General features: G+C 41.9%; 1 protein-coding gene and 1 long non-coding RNA gene across 8 annotated transcripts in view; both read left to right on the top strand.

The window, feature by feature from the left end:
* KIAA0232 overlaps positions 1-16,300 on the top strand; it is a 49,180-nt gene extending 32,880 nt beyond the window's left edge. For all 7 annotated transcript variants that reach the window (XM_081206154.1, XM_081206151.1, XM_081206155.1 and 4 more), the window contains 7 exons: positions 1,149-4,419; positions 5,861-5,969; positions 8,023-8,127; positions 11,526-11,588; positions 11,812-11,910; positions 12,950-13,047; positions 13,798-16,300. In XM_081206154.1, the coding sequence (XP_081062280.1) occupies positions 1,149-4,419; positions 5,861-5,969; positions 8,023-8,127; positions 11,526-11,588; positions 11,812-11,910; positions 12,950-13,047; positions 13,798-13,974 (3,922 nt within the window). In that variant the 3' untranslated portion in view covers positions 13,975-16,300. The remainder of the gene's footprint in view (positions 1-1,148; positions 4,420-5,860; positions 5,970-8,022; positions 8,128-11,525; positions 11,589-11,811; positions 11,911-12,949; positions 13,048-13,797) is intronic.
* On the top strand, positions 8,134-10,594 carry LOC308593958. The gene is made up of 2 exons (XR_014011147.1): positions 8,134-10,073; positions 10,512-10,594. It is a non-coding gene; the product is annotated as an uncharacterized lncRNA (long non-coding RNA).
* Positions 16,301-16,554: the final 254 nt, after the last annotated feature.

The following is a 16,554-nucleotide window of genomic DNA, read 5'->3' as shown; positions in this document are numbered from 1 at the left end:
CCAAACAAGGTGCTAAGGATGAGAAAAATAAGCAGGGAAAAGCTATTGATTTGATGAATCACAGGTGGCTGTGGTCTAAACCACCGAACTTCTTGGGGTTGCCAATCATAAGGTCAGCAGTTCGAATCCACATGACGGGATGAGCTCCTGTTGCTTTGTCCCCAGCTCCTGGGAACCTAGCAGTTCAGCGCAAGTAGATAAATAGGTAGTGCTACAAGGGGAAGGTTAACTGCATTTCTGTGCACTCTGGCACTTGTCACAGTGTTCGATGCGCCAGGAGCAGTTTAGTCATGCTGGCCACGTGACCCGGAAAAGCTGTCTGGACAAACGCTGGCTCCCTTGGCCTGGAAGCGGAGATGAGTGCCACACCCTATAGTCAAATTTGACTGGACTTAACCATGCAGGGGTCCTTTACCTTTCACCTTGCTGGAGAAGTTAGTTTTGTTGTGTCAGAAATGTTGTCTTCAGTGACAACATTTTTATTTTTCATGATATGTGGTATAGTGAACAACCTGTTGAGTAAAATAACATGAATTTACAAGATGGTCTCCTGGACTTCTGGCTTCTTTGCCTCTTCATGCTTGATGACAACATTGGGCACCAGGGACTCTAGAGATCTGTGTTTCTCTGCCCCTCCTGACATGGATGGAACCAGTGCTCCCCCCCCCCCGCCCAAAAAAAGTGTTTAGGGGTACTGTCATATTCCTACTCATATTGAAATACTGCCAAGCTTAAGATTCACAAAATGTTTAGTGGTATGCGTACCCCTGCATCCCCCCAGAAAAAAGCATTGGGTGGAACCTTTCCTTCTGCCTCCCTCTTTGCACTGCTTTTCAGAGGTGGCAGAAAGGGCCCACCTATTTCTGCAGAGAGACTTTGGACACTCATGTGCATGTACAGTGAGCCAGGATGTCTGGGCACAATGAGTAATCATTCCCGTGATGCCCACAAACCCCAAGCAATACAGGTATGGGAGTGTCTGAGACATTCCAATTTCCCCTTCATATAAAGTGAACCCTTGTCTGTTGTCATCCCCCTTTCATCTAGCAAGCTATGAGAGAAGGACTGAGTGTCAAATCCATATCTACAGTAAGTCCTGCATATAAAACTTCTTCCTGATTTATTTATTTTTTCGTTTCTCCATTCAGGTATTATGAAGCATTCCCACCTCTTTCCAAGAAACCTGTTTGCCTGCAAGAAATTATGACAGTGTGGAATAAATCCAAAATTTGTTCTTACTCCAGCTCCTCGTCTTCTTCTACTGCCCCAGCAACTAGCACAGATACATCATCTCCAAAGGATTGTATTAGTGAAAGTGAAATTTCCAAAGAGAGAAATGGTAACAAAGTGCATGCCACTGTCCACGAGAGAACCACACAGAAAAAGGATAAAGATGAAAAAGAGAATAAGTTTGGAAGTAGCAGTGTTGAAGATAAATCTGTTTTATATAAAAAGCAAGTCCGACATAAATCTGAGGGAAAGATACGCCCGCGATCCTGGTCTTCTGGCTCCAGTGAAGAAGGTTCAAATTCTAGTGGTAATCAAGGTGAACTAAAGGCAACCACAAAATGTGTTAAAGTCAGGCATAAAACAAGGGAGGTCCGGAGTAAAAAAGGACGCAATGGACAAAGCAGGCATTTGGCAAAATTTGGTGAGAAATCTGAAAGAAAAATTCATGGTGGCAGCAGCAGTAATGAATCTATCAAACAACTCTGTAAAAGAGGTAAACGGCCATTAAAAGAAATTAGAAGGAAAGAAACTGGGAACTACGAGAGAAAAGAGCTATATTTTGATAGCAGAAATGAGAAGGAATATAAGGAAGAGCCCTTATGGTATACTGAGCCAATTACTGAATACTTTGTTCCCCTGAGTAGAAAAAGCAAGCTGGAGACGACGTACCGCAATAGGCAAGATGCATGTGATGCAACTTCGGAGGCTGTAGAAGAATTAGCTGAATCGGTGCAAGGTCTCTGCATTAGCAACAATAATATTAATAAAACATACCTCGCAGCAGGTACTTTCATTGATGGCCATTTTGTGGAAATGCCTGCAGTTCTAAATGAGGACATTGGCCTCACTAGGACCTCAAAGTGTTCTCAACCAGAGGACGATACACACTCAGATGGCGTTCATCTGTCAGAACTAACGCACTTCTATGAAGTGGATATTGACCAATCCATGTTGGATTCTGGTGCCTCAGGCAAGATGGAAGGAGAGAGTCGGATTTTGAATATGATTCGGCAGAAAAGTAAAGAGGGGACTGATTTTGAGGCAGAATGTTGCATAGTGTTTGATGGAATGGAGTTGCAAGGGGAAAGTGCAATATGGGCAGATTCAGCCACCTCTGGTGCTGAAGGGTGGTTCTTACAAGATCTTAGTAATTTAGCTCAATTTTGGGAGTGCTGTTCGTCTTCTAGCTCTGGTGATGCAGATGGGGAAAGCTTTGGAGGAGATTCTCCTATTAGACTTTCTCCTACTTTAGACAGCACAATGCTTAATTCTCACATGCTTGCAGGCAATCAAGAGCTGTTTTCAGATACTAATGAAGGGTCTGGTTTAAATTCTTTTTCAGTGTTTGAAGTGCAATGCAGTAATTCTGTCTTACCATTTCCTTTAGAAAAATTCAGTTTGGGAAATGAAAATACAGATTCTAGTAGCAATGTTGGTATGTTTGGGAAAACACAGTCTAGATTGTTAATATGGACCAAAAATAGTGCCTTTGATGAAAACGAACACTGTTCTAATTTATCAACAAGAACTTGTAGTCCATGGTCATACTCTGAAGAAACCCGTTCAGACAATGAGACTTTAAATATTCCATTTGAAGAATCCCCTCAATTTAACTCGGATGAGATAAATTATGTAGTTCCCAGAGTATCTTCAAGTTACATAGATGAAGAAATTGTAGATTTTTTGCAGGAGGAAACCTGCCCGGAACAGACTAGACCTTTAGGAGAAATGCCTACCTTAGTTTTTACAAAAAAATCAAAACTAGAATCTATATGTGGTATACAATTAGAACAAAAAGCCGAAGATAAAGAATATGAATCTACACAAGTGTGTAGTGACAGCAGTCCACATGAAGATGACTATGGCTCAGGGGTTATTAAAGACATCTGGACAAATATGACAGACAGAAATTCTGCAGCAATTATAGAAATAGATGGTGTAGAAGAGGAGCTGTTTTCAACTGATGTAAATCATTATTGCTGTTGCTTAAATGACACAAAGGTAGAAATTCTTCAGGACCCTAACAAAGCAGTGCAAAGATCAGAATATCATCTGTGGGAAGGACAGAAAGAGAATTTGGAGAAAAGAGCTTTTGCTTCAAACAATTTATCAGAAGTGGATTGTGGGGATTATACTACACCCTCCAAACCATGGGATATTAACCAAGATAAAGAAAGTTCATTTATTCTTGGTGGTGTGTATGGGGAGCTCAAAACCTTTAACAGTGATGGAGAGTGGGCAGTGGTGCCGCCTAACCATCCAAAAGGAAACTTACTACAGTGTGCAACTTCTGATGTAGTTACAATAGCTGGTACAGATGTTTTCATGACACCAGGAAACAGCTTTGCCCCTGGTCACAGACAGTTATGGCGACCTTTAGTATCATTTGAACAGAGTGAGCAGTTGAAGTGTGGTGATCGTGGATTAAATAGGGGTTTTTCATTTATCTTCCATGAAGACTTGTTAGAAGCTTGTGGTAATTTTCAAGGTGAAGAGTCTGGTCTTGAATATTCATTCTCTTCCTTTGATTTGAATAATCCATTTTCACAAGTTCTTCATGTAGAATGTACATTTGAACCAGAAGGAATTGCATCCTTCAGCCCTTGCTTTAAACCCAAATCTATTCTTTGCTCTGATTCTGATAGGGAGGTTTTTCGTCCTAGAATATGTGGTGCTGGGAGAACACAATACAGAGCTATACGAATTTCTCCTAGAACTCACTTTCGCCCCATTTCTGCATCTGAACTGTCTCCATGTGGTGGAAGTGAATCTGACTTTGAATCAGAGAAAGATGAGGGGATTATCCCTGCCCCTTCACAGACTGAAGTGTTTGATGATCCACAAGCAGATCTTAAACCACTGGAAGAAGATGCAGAAAAAGAAGGGCATTATTATGGCAAATTGGAACTTGAGTCTGGAAAGTTCCTTCCTAGATTAAAGAAGTGTGGAATGGAAAAGAGTGCGCAGACATCTCTGGATTCCCAGGAAGAATCATCTGGAATATTGCTGTTGGAAAACGAGAGTTCTTGCTTAGAATGTGGTATAAAAGACCTGCAAGACGTGATGGCTGCGGAAAACCCTAACACTAGTTGCAATGTTGTAGAACCACAAGAAGAGGAAGACAAGTCTTGCAGTTGTGGAGATAATTCATATGAAGATAATCTTGTTACTTCAGCACAGCTGAAAGAGGTATGTTCTTGAGAGATGTGTTCTGTACATTTTTTTGTATAATTCAAAGATCTAACATATTTCAGAAAAATGGAACCTTAATGCCATCACAAAAGGCACGTTGGCTATGAATTACATTAATGTGTTAAATAGGTTGTGATCAACATTGTTCACACATGTAAACTCAAAGATATTCAAGAAAGCAGTAGAGGAGCATGAGAGAGACAGGGTTGGCATCCAGACTGCTAAGAGAACAAACCTCTCTCAGTGAGCAAATACAATACCATTTTCTTGCAACCTGCTGGCTAACCCTGTTGGGCAGGGTATAGCTGTTGCACTATATTAAGAACCTGTGTAAATATTCCAAGGTGTTCTAAAATGATTGTTCTATTCTTGTATTATGCTGCTTGTTGGAAGAATTTGACAACCTGCCTAAAATGTATAGTCCTGATGCAACTGTTACGATTAATTTTTTTATGAAGGGTAAAAGATAGAGGATTTCAAAATTTATCCTCCAGTCACGCTATATAATCTAGCAACTGAAAGGCTGGCTTGAATTTGTGACTTTAAAGTACCGTATATACTCGAGTATAAGCTGATTTTCAGCACATTTTTTATGCTGAAAAAGCCCCCCTCGGCTTATACTCTAGTGGCGGCGGAGGAACGAGAAGCAAAAAGGAGCCCTTTGGGGCTGCTTGTTCTTCCTCCACCGCTGCTGCCACCAGCCTCTGCCTCTCAGCAGCACCCTTGGTAGGCAGGGGGATGGGAGGGGCTGGGGGGAGAGAGAAGCCCCCTCTGCCGTGTGCGCATGTGCACGTGCGCGCATGCACTCTGGCCCACCAGGAGGTTTGTGGTGTGGTGAACCTGCTTATACTCAAGTCAATAAGTTTTCCCAGTTTTTTGTGGTAAAATTAGGTGCCTCGGCTTACAGTATATTCGGGTCGGCTTATCCTCGAGTATATGGAGTATGGTATATTTTAAAATTAAAATTTAAAGCATGAATTATTAGCTGTTTGAGGTTTTTAAAAATGGCTGCTCTTATCAGTATGAGGATTTTTGAGGCCCCAAGCCAGAGAACTACAGAGCAGCAGAATGAATGCAGCACACATGACTTTCTACCTGTCATCCCCAAACAGGGATTAAATGTGAACTGGGATCCAATTCAAACATAGGTGTTGATCTCAAGGCTGAGCACAAATACCTTCTGCTATTCTCTTCTGTTTTTTGGGAAACAGACGGCTTTGAATCTGGGAATAAGCTTCAGTGGGGCTGACCTCTCAGTCAATGCTGCGTGAGTGTAACTGGTGCTATATCGTCACTCTGTCAAAAAGCACAAACTTTGCAACTGTAACTTTTAAACAACATTTAAACGTATTTTGGCTACAGATTAATCAGTAAGCAGAAGTGCAGTTTAGTGCAGTGTTTTATCTCTTAAACTAAAATACAGTTCTTCTCAAAACAGTTTCCTGTATTGAATAATGATCTTCAGAAAATAAGCTACAATCAAGCGAAGCAGTGCTGGTGGGAGAAAGCTCTTTATACGCCACTCTTTCCTGCATCACAGTTTGAAGGTAGCAGCATCTTTTAACTTACTTAAAATGAATTGAACACTTTATATCTGAGCAGAAATAGAAGGTGAATGCAGTTGAGCATGTACCAACTTGTAACCATTAAGTACCGTATGCCAAACATACTTTTGGAGGGGAATTGCCACTCACCTACTTCCCATGCATTCTTATCACTGCAATAGTGTTGTGAGCTTACAAAGTAGTTTCTGGCATATTAAGAATGGTCATCTATATTTAATCTTAGCTACTATCTCACAACCGAAGTGGCGAGTGCCGACAGAAATGAAGCTACAATGAGACTAATGAAAAACATGAGGGATGTCTTCATGCTATGGGGAAACTCTGGGATGTTTCAGACAGGGTCTACAAATTATGGCTGGCTGTGAAGTCCAGTCCCCCCAGGAGAACACAACAGTATTATAAACATTTTATCAACACTGTTTTTTATTAGCACTGTATTGTCTGATTAAAAACTGAAGTTGTATCTAAGGTTTTTTGTAGGTTGATGAACACATGCTTTTAAAAAAACCTCTTGACTTCTGAATAGCTGCACTGCTTTTTACAGTTTGTTCTCCTTCATACATCAAAGACCGTATATTTGAATGTTTAAAAAATAGTAAAGTGAATGTTATTTCTAGTATAAGCATCAAAATATGGGGGATTTTGGCTTTTTAATTTTTAATATGTACAAATGCCCCAGTATTTCACGGAGTTGTATGGCACCTTAGAGACCAAATTATTTTGTGTCATGACTACCATTTTATGCAGCATACCTACCTGGGAGTAAGTGCTATGGAATGTAATCTGCTTTACTTCCTTCTACATAGGTTCTACATGCAAGACATACTGAGCTTTAACTAACAATTGTGCTTCAGTCAGCTGAAATGCAACTTTTAGCTTTTAATTAAAAATGAACAATCTTACAAAGGAATGTTACCATTTAAACTAGCTTCCTGCTAATCCAAGAAAATGATAGAAATATCTAGCCTCTGTTTGATTCATTTCCTCACTTGGGTCTTTTTTGTTCTTTCTGTGCCATTGTAAGCTTTGCAGGCCAAAAGAGAAAATTATGCCCATCAGTGGAGCAGTTTAAAGAAGCTCCCACTCCGGCTCACGCAAGAAAACCTGCTTCTCAGCTGATCAAGCCCCCTGCCTCCATCTTGAGTGTCCCTCAGCGGGGGCTTCATTAAACTGCTCCACTGAGGCGTGGCAGCCGCACACCCTTCAGCAGAGCAATGTAAAGAAGCCTCCTTCCTATCCAGTCCCTCTGGGATATGAGGGCCGGAGCTCGATGGCGGTTTTAGCCAGTGTTTATTGCAGGTGAAGCAGCCATTGCTCTCTGGCCCTCATACCGGTCCTAGCCCATGTATTGATACAACGCCCAGGCCTAGTGTACACCACAACCACTCACACATCACAGCCACACAAGTGCCCTCACAATTAAGATTAGAGAAAGCATTTTAACTCTTTCCAAACCTGATTTGGGAGGTAGGAGTGATCCTCCTGAAGAGTGATTAATTTTCCCTCCCCAGCTGCAATCTTGAGGAAGATCTCCCCCGTGCACGGACACCAATTAGGCTTGGGGGAAAACCTTCTCTTGAAGCAAAGTTTTCACCCTAATTGGGGTGCAGAGGAGTTACAACTGGGGACCATAAAACCATTGTTAAGACATCTGTAGAACAAGCAGGCCGAGGGATGGGGGGAATGACTGAAGAGAAATGGAGCAGAGTTGGAATCCTTTGCTCACATAGGGCTTGATCTTGTCCCTGGTGTTAACAAGAATTCAAACACTTTCTTAGTGGAGCACTTCAGATGGCTGCCGCCTCTGTCTTTCCCAAATCTCAGAATAAGATTCCAGTTTGGCAGCCAATTGCAACACATCACCAGGAGTATATAAGCTTTGGCAAGGGAACATCACTCATACATCATGCTAGGACTCTCTCTGTCCAGAAACACATGACTATACAAGTATGAACTTGATAAAAAGGTGCTTTGTGCAAACAACAAACCACCAAGGAAGATAGGAAGGGTAGATGGATAACTCTTGTGCTCTCAGACCCTTTACAGGTACTCTGCTTCCGAACTCCAGACACACACATGCACCAGGAATCCCAAATCCACTGCAGCAACTGGAAGCTGAAGGACAAGCCACCCTACATAGGTAATCTGGGTGGGTGGTGGGTAACCAGGGATGTGGTGGTCCATTCCTTAAACTAAGACTCCTGAGCATCCGCCATCTGTTCCTTATAAGCATCCCAAAATGTGCAGAGTACGTGCACCCATGGCCAGAAGGTTTTCCTCTCCTACCCTAGAACAGAGTTTTTCAAACCTTTTTAGGTCCACGGCTCCCTTGACCAACTACATTATTTCTGCGGCACCCCAGTGAGACTCAGAAGCCCAGTTATGTCCCCCCTTGCCTGCAGAGCTGGCAGCCCCTCACCCGTTTTCAAACACCCTCCCTTGTGGAGTGTTCCCTCAGCCTCCTCTTCTCCCGTCTCCTTGGGAGTCCTCTGGGCAGCCGCAGTTGATCCCCCTGCCCGAAGGAGAGGGGCCTCCTCACACTGCCCCACAGGGGCCTGGGAAGCACCCCCTGTCCAGCCCCAGAGGCACCATTCACCTGGGGAGTTTGTAGGCAGAGCTGCTGCAACAAACAGCTGTAGAAGCCTTTGGGAGGCAGAGATATCAGAGGACACCAGAGGAGGGAGGGGCAGAGGCCAGTGTTGCCCATGGCACCCCTGACCATCATTCAAGGTACCCCAGGGTGCTATAGCAGAGTGGTTGAAAACCACTGCCCTAGGCAGAATGTCTAATCTGGATAAAAGATTGGGTAACACTGGAAAGGACAGACATTTTAGACCTTGAGAGCTATTGTAACAGATTTGGATGGCATGCCTTCCTCGGTTATAATAAAGCTAAAGTGCATAGCGGATTTACTAGTCACATTCCCAGAAATGCTCTATTTAAAGTCTGGACCAGATATCAACCTCTTATTGGAACCACAAACTCCATGGTGGATATCCCCATTGGAAGCACATGCTGTTAAAAAATTGAACATGCAGAGACATTGGGCCTCATATAGGCAGTTAATAACAGAAGACCAAGGCCAATTAAAGTTAAAACCATACCGGGAGATAAGGCAACATTTATCTGACTGGCTCCAATGCCATCAGCTGAATAGTGTTTTCCAATCAGATATTAAAAGAGATTTTGGCAAAGAAGGTTCAAAATTCCAATTGATAGTATTAAAAAAAACACACTAAACTTTTATCCAAAATGTATGATTTCCTATTGGAGTGAGACCTGAAGGATGAACAAGTAAAGGAGGCTCAGATAAAATGTGCCCAAGACATCGGCAGGACTATATATTTAGAACAGTGGGAGAGGCTATGGCAAGTGGATATTAATTTCACAGCCTGCTACTGTATCAAAGAAAACTTTATAAAAATGTTCTTTAAATGGTACAGGACACCAGCCAAGCTTGCAAAAATTTACAAATTAAAATCTATTTTATGTTGGAAATGTGGAAAGTCTGGTGGAGATGTGAAAAGATTAAAACCTTCTGGGGCATAATACATGATGAGTTTTTAAAAAATGCTCAGGATCTCCATAGAAAAAAACCCCGAGGCATATCTATTGGGCATAATAGGGAGTGATATCCCACAGAATAAGAAAATATTTTTTTTATATGCCACAGTAGCTGCCAGAATAGTTCTAGCCAGAAAATGGAAAGACAAGGCAGTATCCTCTAAAGAAGAATGGATTTATAAACTAAGTGAATACATAGAGTTGGCAAAATTTACAGCAATTATAAGATCTCAAACAAATCAAAATTTAAAATCAGAATGGAAATGCTTTGAAGAATACATGGAAAAATGCTGCTCTGAAAAGAATATGTTAATATACATAGATTAAATGTGTAAAGTGGATGTGTGAATATAAATATATGGTTAGCAAGTATAGATTAAGTATGCAAGTATATAAAGTAAAGGTGAAAATAAAATCAGAAAGGGTTGTAAGAGATAAAAATGAAGATTTTTAGAAGGAAGTCGATCCGTGGTGGAGGGAGGTCACGGGGATGGGTAAGGTGTCGTGTTTTAGTTTGTATAGGTAGTGTCACGGGAATTGGGGTTGCTTGTGTGTAAACCTCTAGCTGTTCCAAACTGCTTAGGGGCGGTTGTGTCTTTCCCTGACAGAGCAGCTTGGGTGCTGCTGCTCAGTCGCTCGACGAATCCGTGAGTGGGCGTCTCCTAAATTTCCTCCAGCATAAGAATTCCTTAACGGACAACCTTCGCCTCGCCTCTCTGCGCGGAAGCCTCTTGCGCAGAGTGGGCGTGCCCAGTGGTGGTCCTCCACCCTCTTCACTGACTTCACTGCTAGAGTCTCAGAGCCTCACCTCCAAGATGCTCTCTCCCTCTTCCTTCTTCCTGGTGTCACCTGGACTTTCTTCCCCAGATGACGTTCTCTCTCTACCCTTACTCGTTCCCTCCCCTGCAGAGTCTGGAAGCCTCGCCTCCCCCCTCTGCTCTGATGTCAGTTCCCTGACAGGTAGCATATGTGTTTCTATGTGTATTTGTGGTATCTGTACGTCTTTGTTCATATATATTTTCCCCCTCAATAAAATATGAAAAAGAAAACCACTGCCCCTAGAATATAGGAAGAGTCTAAACTGACTGGAGAATCTTCCCTTACCTAATAGGTTGTAAGACTGTCCAAATCCCAGTGAGCTCTCATCATGCGCTGGAAAAAGCTAATAGTTATAATTATTATTTATACTCCACCCATCTGGCTGGCTTCCAGCACATATAGAAACATAATAAAATATCAAACATTTAAAACTTCCCTATTCAGGGCTGCCTTCAGGTATCTTCTAAAAGTTGTGTAGTTCTTTATCTCCTTGACAACTGATGGGAGGGCATTCCACAGGGATGGTGCCATTGCAGAGAAGGCCCTCTGCCTGGTTCCCTGTAACCTCACTTCTCGCAGTGAAGAAACCAGCAGAAGACCCTCGCAGGAAGACCTCAGTGTCGTGGCTGAATGATGGGGGCAGAGATGCTCCTCCAGGTATACTGGTCATTTAGGGCTTTAAAGGCCAGCAACAACACTATGAATAGTGCTTGGAAACGTACTAGAAGCCAGTGTAGGATCTTTAGGACTGGTGTTATATGGTCCCAGCGGCTGCTCTCAATCACCAGTCTAGCTGCCACATTCTGGATTAGCTGTAGTTTCTGAGTCACCTTCAAAGATAGCCCCACATAGAACTCATTGCAGTAGTCCCAAGTGGGAGATAACCAGAGAATGCATCACTCTGGCGAGACAGTCCGCGGGTGAGTAGTGTCTCAGCCGGCATGTCGGATGGAGCTGGTAGACAGCTGCCCTGGACACAGAATTAACCTGTTCTTCCATGGACAGCTGTGAGTCCAGAATGACTCCCAGGCTGCACACCTGGTCCACACCCACCTGCCCCACAAAGGGAAGTGCAACCAACTTCAATAAAAGCCAAGCAGTCCACTCCACCTTTTCTTAATACTAGCAAAACTTGTAATGTGTTCTCCCTTGCAGGATCAGAACCAGGTTACATTGAAGCAGAACAGTCGCAGGAGAGAGACACTCTACATTTGATGAGTAAGTACTTTGCCCAGAACAGTTATCTCCAATGGGTCTTTCCAAATACTGACGCCAGCAGAGCTAAGAGGTGAGAGCATTCTTGTTTGAAGAAAAAGGACATAGGCAGTGGCATCTAGAATAAAAAGACTCTTAAGTGTTGGCACCGTTTTTCATTTACTCATTACCTGGGTCACAGCTAACGTCTTGTAACACCTTGCCTATGTTTCTCTTGTCTCCTCAGGCAATCCAGCAACCATCCTGCATACACAGAAGCAAGAATGCTCTTCGCAGAACATGACATGCAGACCACAAGGGATGTCTGCAGCTTCAGCAACCGCCAGTGAGAAAGCAGCTTTTTTCTCTAGAGTTGCTACCATTTTGTTCCTACAGGGTTTTGTGCCTTTGAAAGCTGAATGAGAGGCAGTGTGGCAAACAGGTGCAACTGCACTCGGGGAAGTCTGCACCAGTGAACCCTTCTGGCTGTTAACAATGTTGTTGAAGGCAGAGGGCTCCTGTGGAAACAAAAATATGGCAACCCCCGCTCTGTGGTACTGTCAGGCCTCACTCCACAACTGATATTGTTCAACAAAATCTGTGACTGAATTGCTTTTCTTATGGTGGCTAACCAGTTAGGGAAGCCTTGCCCCTTATTAGTCACCTCAGATGTCTTTAGAGGACATACAATGGAAGGGATTATCCACAACAGCCCACCTGGGTTGAATGTCTGTATCATGCCTATGTTTGTGTCTTCTGTGTGTCATTAATTGGTGGACATCATGAGCACTGGCATAGCAGGATCATAAAACTGGCCTGCACAAGAAGCCAGAAGAACTGATACTACACTGTAAGATACAGTGGGCCCTCTGGATACGAATTAAGTTAGTTCCGGGGGTCCATCCGCAACCCAAAAAGTCCGTAGGCAGAGGTGCTGCTTCTGCGCATGTGCGCGGCACAATTGAGTGCTTCTGCGCACATGTGAAGCGTGCAGAGCACTTCTGTGCATGGCGAAACCTGGAAGTATACACTTCCAGGTTCACCACGTTCGTAACCCAAAAGTTTTGTATCCAGAGCGGTATGAAACTATAGGGTCCACTCTATTAAAATAAGATGTAAGAAATAAAACATTTTAAAACCATGGTTCTGTTTAGTCACTTGACCAGTTGAACTGATGAGAGATACCTCTGTTTCCTTCACTAGCCTCTGTTGCAGTTCTGCTTGTCTTTTGATATCTTAATTGGCCAAACTGGATTACTTTTGTTTAAAACATAATGACACTACACCACTGAAATGTAACTTTAACAAAAACAAAAAACCTTTTGTAATGGAATTCTGTTTTTCTCTTCCCCCCCCCCCCCTTATTTGAAATACAACTTTGGAAGAATGCTGTACAAATGTCAAGAGAGAGAATAGTATTGGAGAATTTGCAGATGTGGAAGAAATATCGCAGTGTGAAGAACATCTTCTAGATTTTAATATGGTAAGCTTGGCAAATATTTCGCAATAGCCAGCGCAACTGGAAATCAGTTCTAAATCACATGTGGAACCCCAGTGAGTAGAGGAGATTCCCCATTTCAGAGGTTTGCCTCTCAGTTTGTGGAGAGGGGCAGGGAGAAAGAAGGCTTACCAAGCTAGTCCCTGCAGAAGTGTTCATATGAGCAGAGTGCCTGAAGAGGGATCGTGTGTGAATAGCAGGCACTGGAGCAGTTGCTGACTTTCCTTTTCAGACACAGCTTTTCACATCATGTTGAATCCTCTTATAGATGTGATGGGCCCCAGAGGGTGCAGTGAGAAGTGGGGAGAATGAAAGTCCCCATTGTGTGCATGTAACTCCCTTTGGCTCTCAGTCAAAATGTGTAATCATAGTGCAGTAACACTGAGATTTAGCTTTTCTGTATATACAGTGGTACCTTGGTTCTCAAATGTAATCCGTTCCAGAAGTCCATTTGACTTCTGAAATATTCGAAAACCAAGGCGCAGCTTCTGATTGGCGCAGGCACCCCAGAAACAATAGCCGACAACCGCATCAGATGTTTGGCTTCCAAAAAGGTTCGAAAAGTGGAACACTTGCTTCTGGGTTTTTGGCTTTCAGGAGCCGAAATGTTTGAGTACCAAGGCGTTCAAGAACCAAGGTTCCACTCTACAATGTTTGAATGTTTATTTACTAAGGGAAATTTTATTTTCTCTTTTGCAAAGCTGTGTTCTACATTTTAATTTCTTAAATCTATAGGTTTCTTCTGTACATGAAGCAAGGTGTGCAGATCCCAGAAGTTCTGAAACAAAATCAAATGGCATTAGGAAAAAGCTATACTCCAGTGACAGCCCCAGCTCTGAAGGCACAGCATCAGAAGGTGGAAATGGATGGGCAGATCCTTGTGAAGAGCTTTTCTCTCGAACTCAGCTATAAAAACTGCAGAGTAAAAAAAGTATGGTTTAAGAATAGCATGAGATGGAAAACTCTTCCTGAAGGTCTGTGACTCAGCAATGAATTGATTTTCCCTTTGGGTTAATGGATTCAGAAGTGTATTTATCTTTCTCTTCTTGGTATTTTATTTTCAATAGTAGGGAACATTGTCCCATTGAAGGCTTTTTTTCTCTCCCTCCAAACTGTTAGTTCCTTGGCCATTTGGACCTAGATTAGATTGTGTTGTCAAATCAAGAATGGATGTGCATGTGATTTGTCATGGTAGTATCACTGCTCTTTTGCATCTTAGCTGCAGTTATTTTTATTTTTAACTGTAGCCTTATCAGTATTACTATCTAACTAGCATTGCAGTGTCCACAGCTATTCAGATATTTTATCTTTTGGCTTTTAAGATTTGGGAGATAAATACTTAACACTGTAATCTATCAGTGCCTTTCTGAATGTGAGAGGACAACATGTGTGGCTTGTCCAGTCTTTAAGATCTTCTAACTTTGGAGTAGGAAAACTAGGGCTGTGCTTTAGAGACTTTCAGAAACTGTGTTTTCTATTCTAGGATCTCTCCTCTTAACTCGCATATAAACTAACACAGTTGAAACTATTGTTTGTTCTTGCTAACTGAAGAAGCCAAGGATTTTTGCAGGCCTGGGAAAGAAACACTATTTTTTTTCTCTTCTTCCTTCCCCCTCATTTCTTCTCTGTTCATCTCTTTCAGGGCTCAGTACTGTAAAGTAGATGATTAAAAACAAAATGACACTATGACCTGATTCCCAAGCACACTTACTTCAATGGTACTTAGGTGTAAGTGTAGTCTGGGTTGCACTGTTAAACCCAATGGATAAATTTAATGGATGATGAGCTTTGTCACAAGCTGCAAAGACTTTGCTTGAATAACTAAAATAATCTCGGAATTCAGTGTTCGGTAATTTATAGGCGAAGGATTAGTGTGTCACTCAAAACAAATCCTGTGGCTCCTGCAGTTGGCTACTATTGTGGTTCTAATTTAGTAAATCTTGTAGCGATCTTTGTGTCCTGAGAGAATGTTAGGAGTAAGTTGTGTGTTGTGGGTGGGAGTGGGGAACGTGATGACGACTTACATGTGTGATTGCAGTAGTGATTGTTGCTTTATGTGACCTGCTCTTAAAGTTTATTTTAACATAGTCAATGCATCTGTCAAGTTGTAACTGTGCAAGACTATCGACTCCTTGTGCTACTAACGTATTATGCAAATCATAAGAGCCAGGAGGAGCAATATTGGTTTGTACCATTTCATAGTTTTTAAAAAAGATCTGTACAATAGCAGCATGTTTAAGACATCAGAAAGTGCAGAAAGTTTACTATTGACTTGAAAATGCTAAGCCATTAATTTTGATAGGCAAGAAACTCCTAACAATTATAGTTGTTTCAAATATTAAGCTGAACTGGCTTTGAAATTTTTATTCTGTGCTAGTGAGCTGAACTAAATTTGAGTTTTGTTGCCTTTTCTTAATTGATAGTACATGACTTAAGATCTAGGGTATCAACACCTTGTAAGATTGCATGTCTCCTTTCTGTTGAAACTTTTACTCCATTGGCTTGGTTTGTACTTTCCAGGGAAATGTTATTAATAACTGCTTTTAAGCTACATTATTTTAGCATTCATACAACAAATCTTTAGAGTGTTTGGGTTTTTTTTCTTATTTGAGATTCGGGATAAGTTTTTATATATTTACTTTCTTCTGGAGCTTCCTTAAAAAAGTTGTATAGCACATGCACTGAGAATATTGTCTGTCAACATGAAAGCAAAAAGAGCGAAACTGATAAATCATAATGATTAACTTAACTAGTAAGTCATTATTACAATAAGAAATGACCAAATGGAAATATTGCAGTGGGCGAGAAGAACCCACACTTTTTAAAACTCAGCTTATTTAGGTAGATCTCAGTGAAAGGGTTGTTGGTTACATTATGATTTGATATTTTAACACCTTTGAAAATGTACATGTTTCATGTGTGGGCAATAACAAATAATATTTATTTGTTCCATAATTGAATGGAGAAAATTCTGAAGCTTTCCAGGGAGGAGGTTGACGTGTGAGTTTGTGTTTTGTTTTTTTGCAAGGATAATTTAAAAGTGGAGATGCTGAAATGCACTGTGGTCGGAGGCGCATTGCATATCCATAGCACTGAAGGATCAGTTTTTCATTCCTGGGCTGAATTTGTTTCTACTTTTTTGCTTCAAGTGGTTGTATTGTTCTGATTTCACATACACCAGAGTAACTGAATTTGTTTTTTGTGGAGTTACTTAACACCAAATAAAAAGATAAAAGGACAGCTTTGTTGGTCTGTCTGTTGTTAATGTACAAAATTCCCACTCGCTATGAGAAGCAAGGCTACATAGGTTGAGAGCTCCTGGGCTTGTCTGTGGTGGGACATATCCCTGTGTTGAATTAAAGGGTCAGCCTGCAGCAGTTTTCTTGAAGGTGAGACACAGGATGCAGGCATGACCCTCCCAAAGAGAGAACTCTTAACAGCCTATGTTGAAACAAAGTCTTTGGACAGGGGAGGCAACCTAAGGCCCAGGGG

The sequence above is a fragment of the Podarcis bocagei genome, assembly GCF_964188305.1.
Source record: "Podarcis bocagei genome assembly, chromosome: 8".
Taxonomy (NCBI): Eukaryota; Metazoa; Chordata; class Lepidosauria; order Squamata; family Lacertidae; genus Podarcis; species Podarcis bocagei.
Note: the sequence above shows the minus strand (reverse complement) of the source record. Positions and strands in the feature narration are given on the sequence as shown.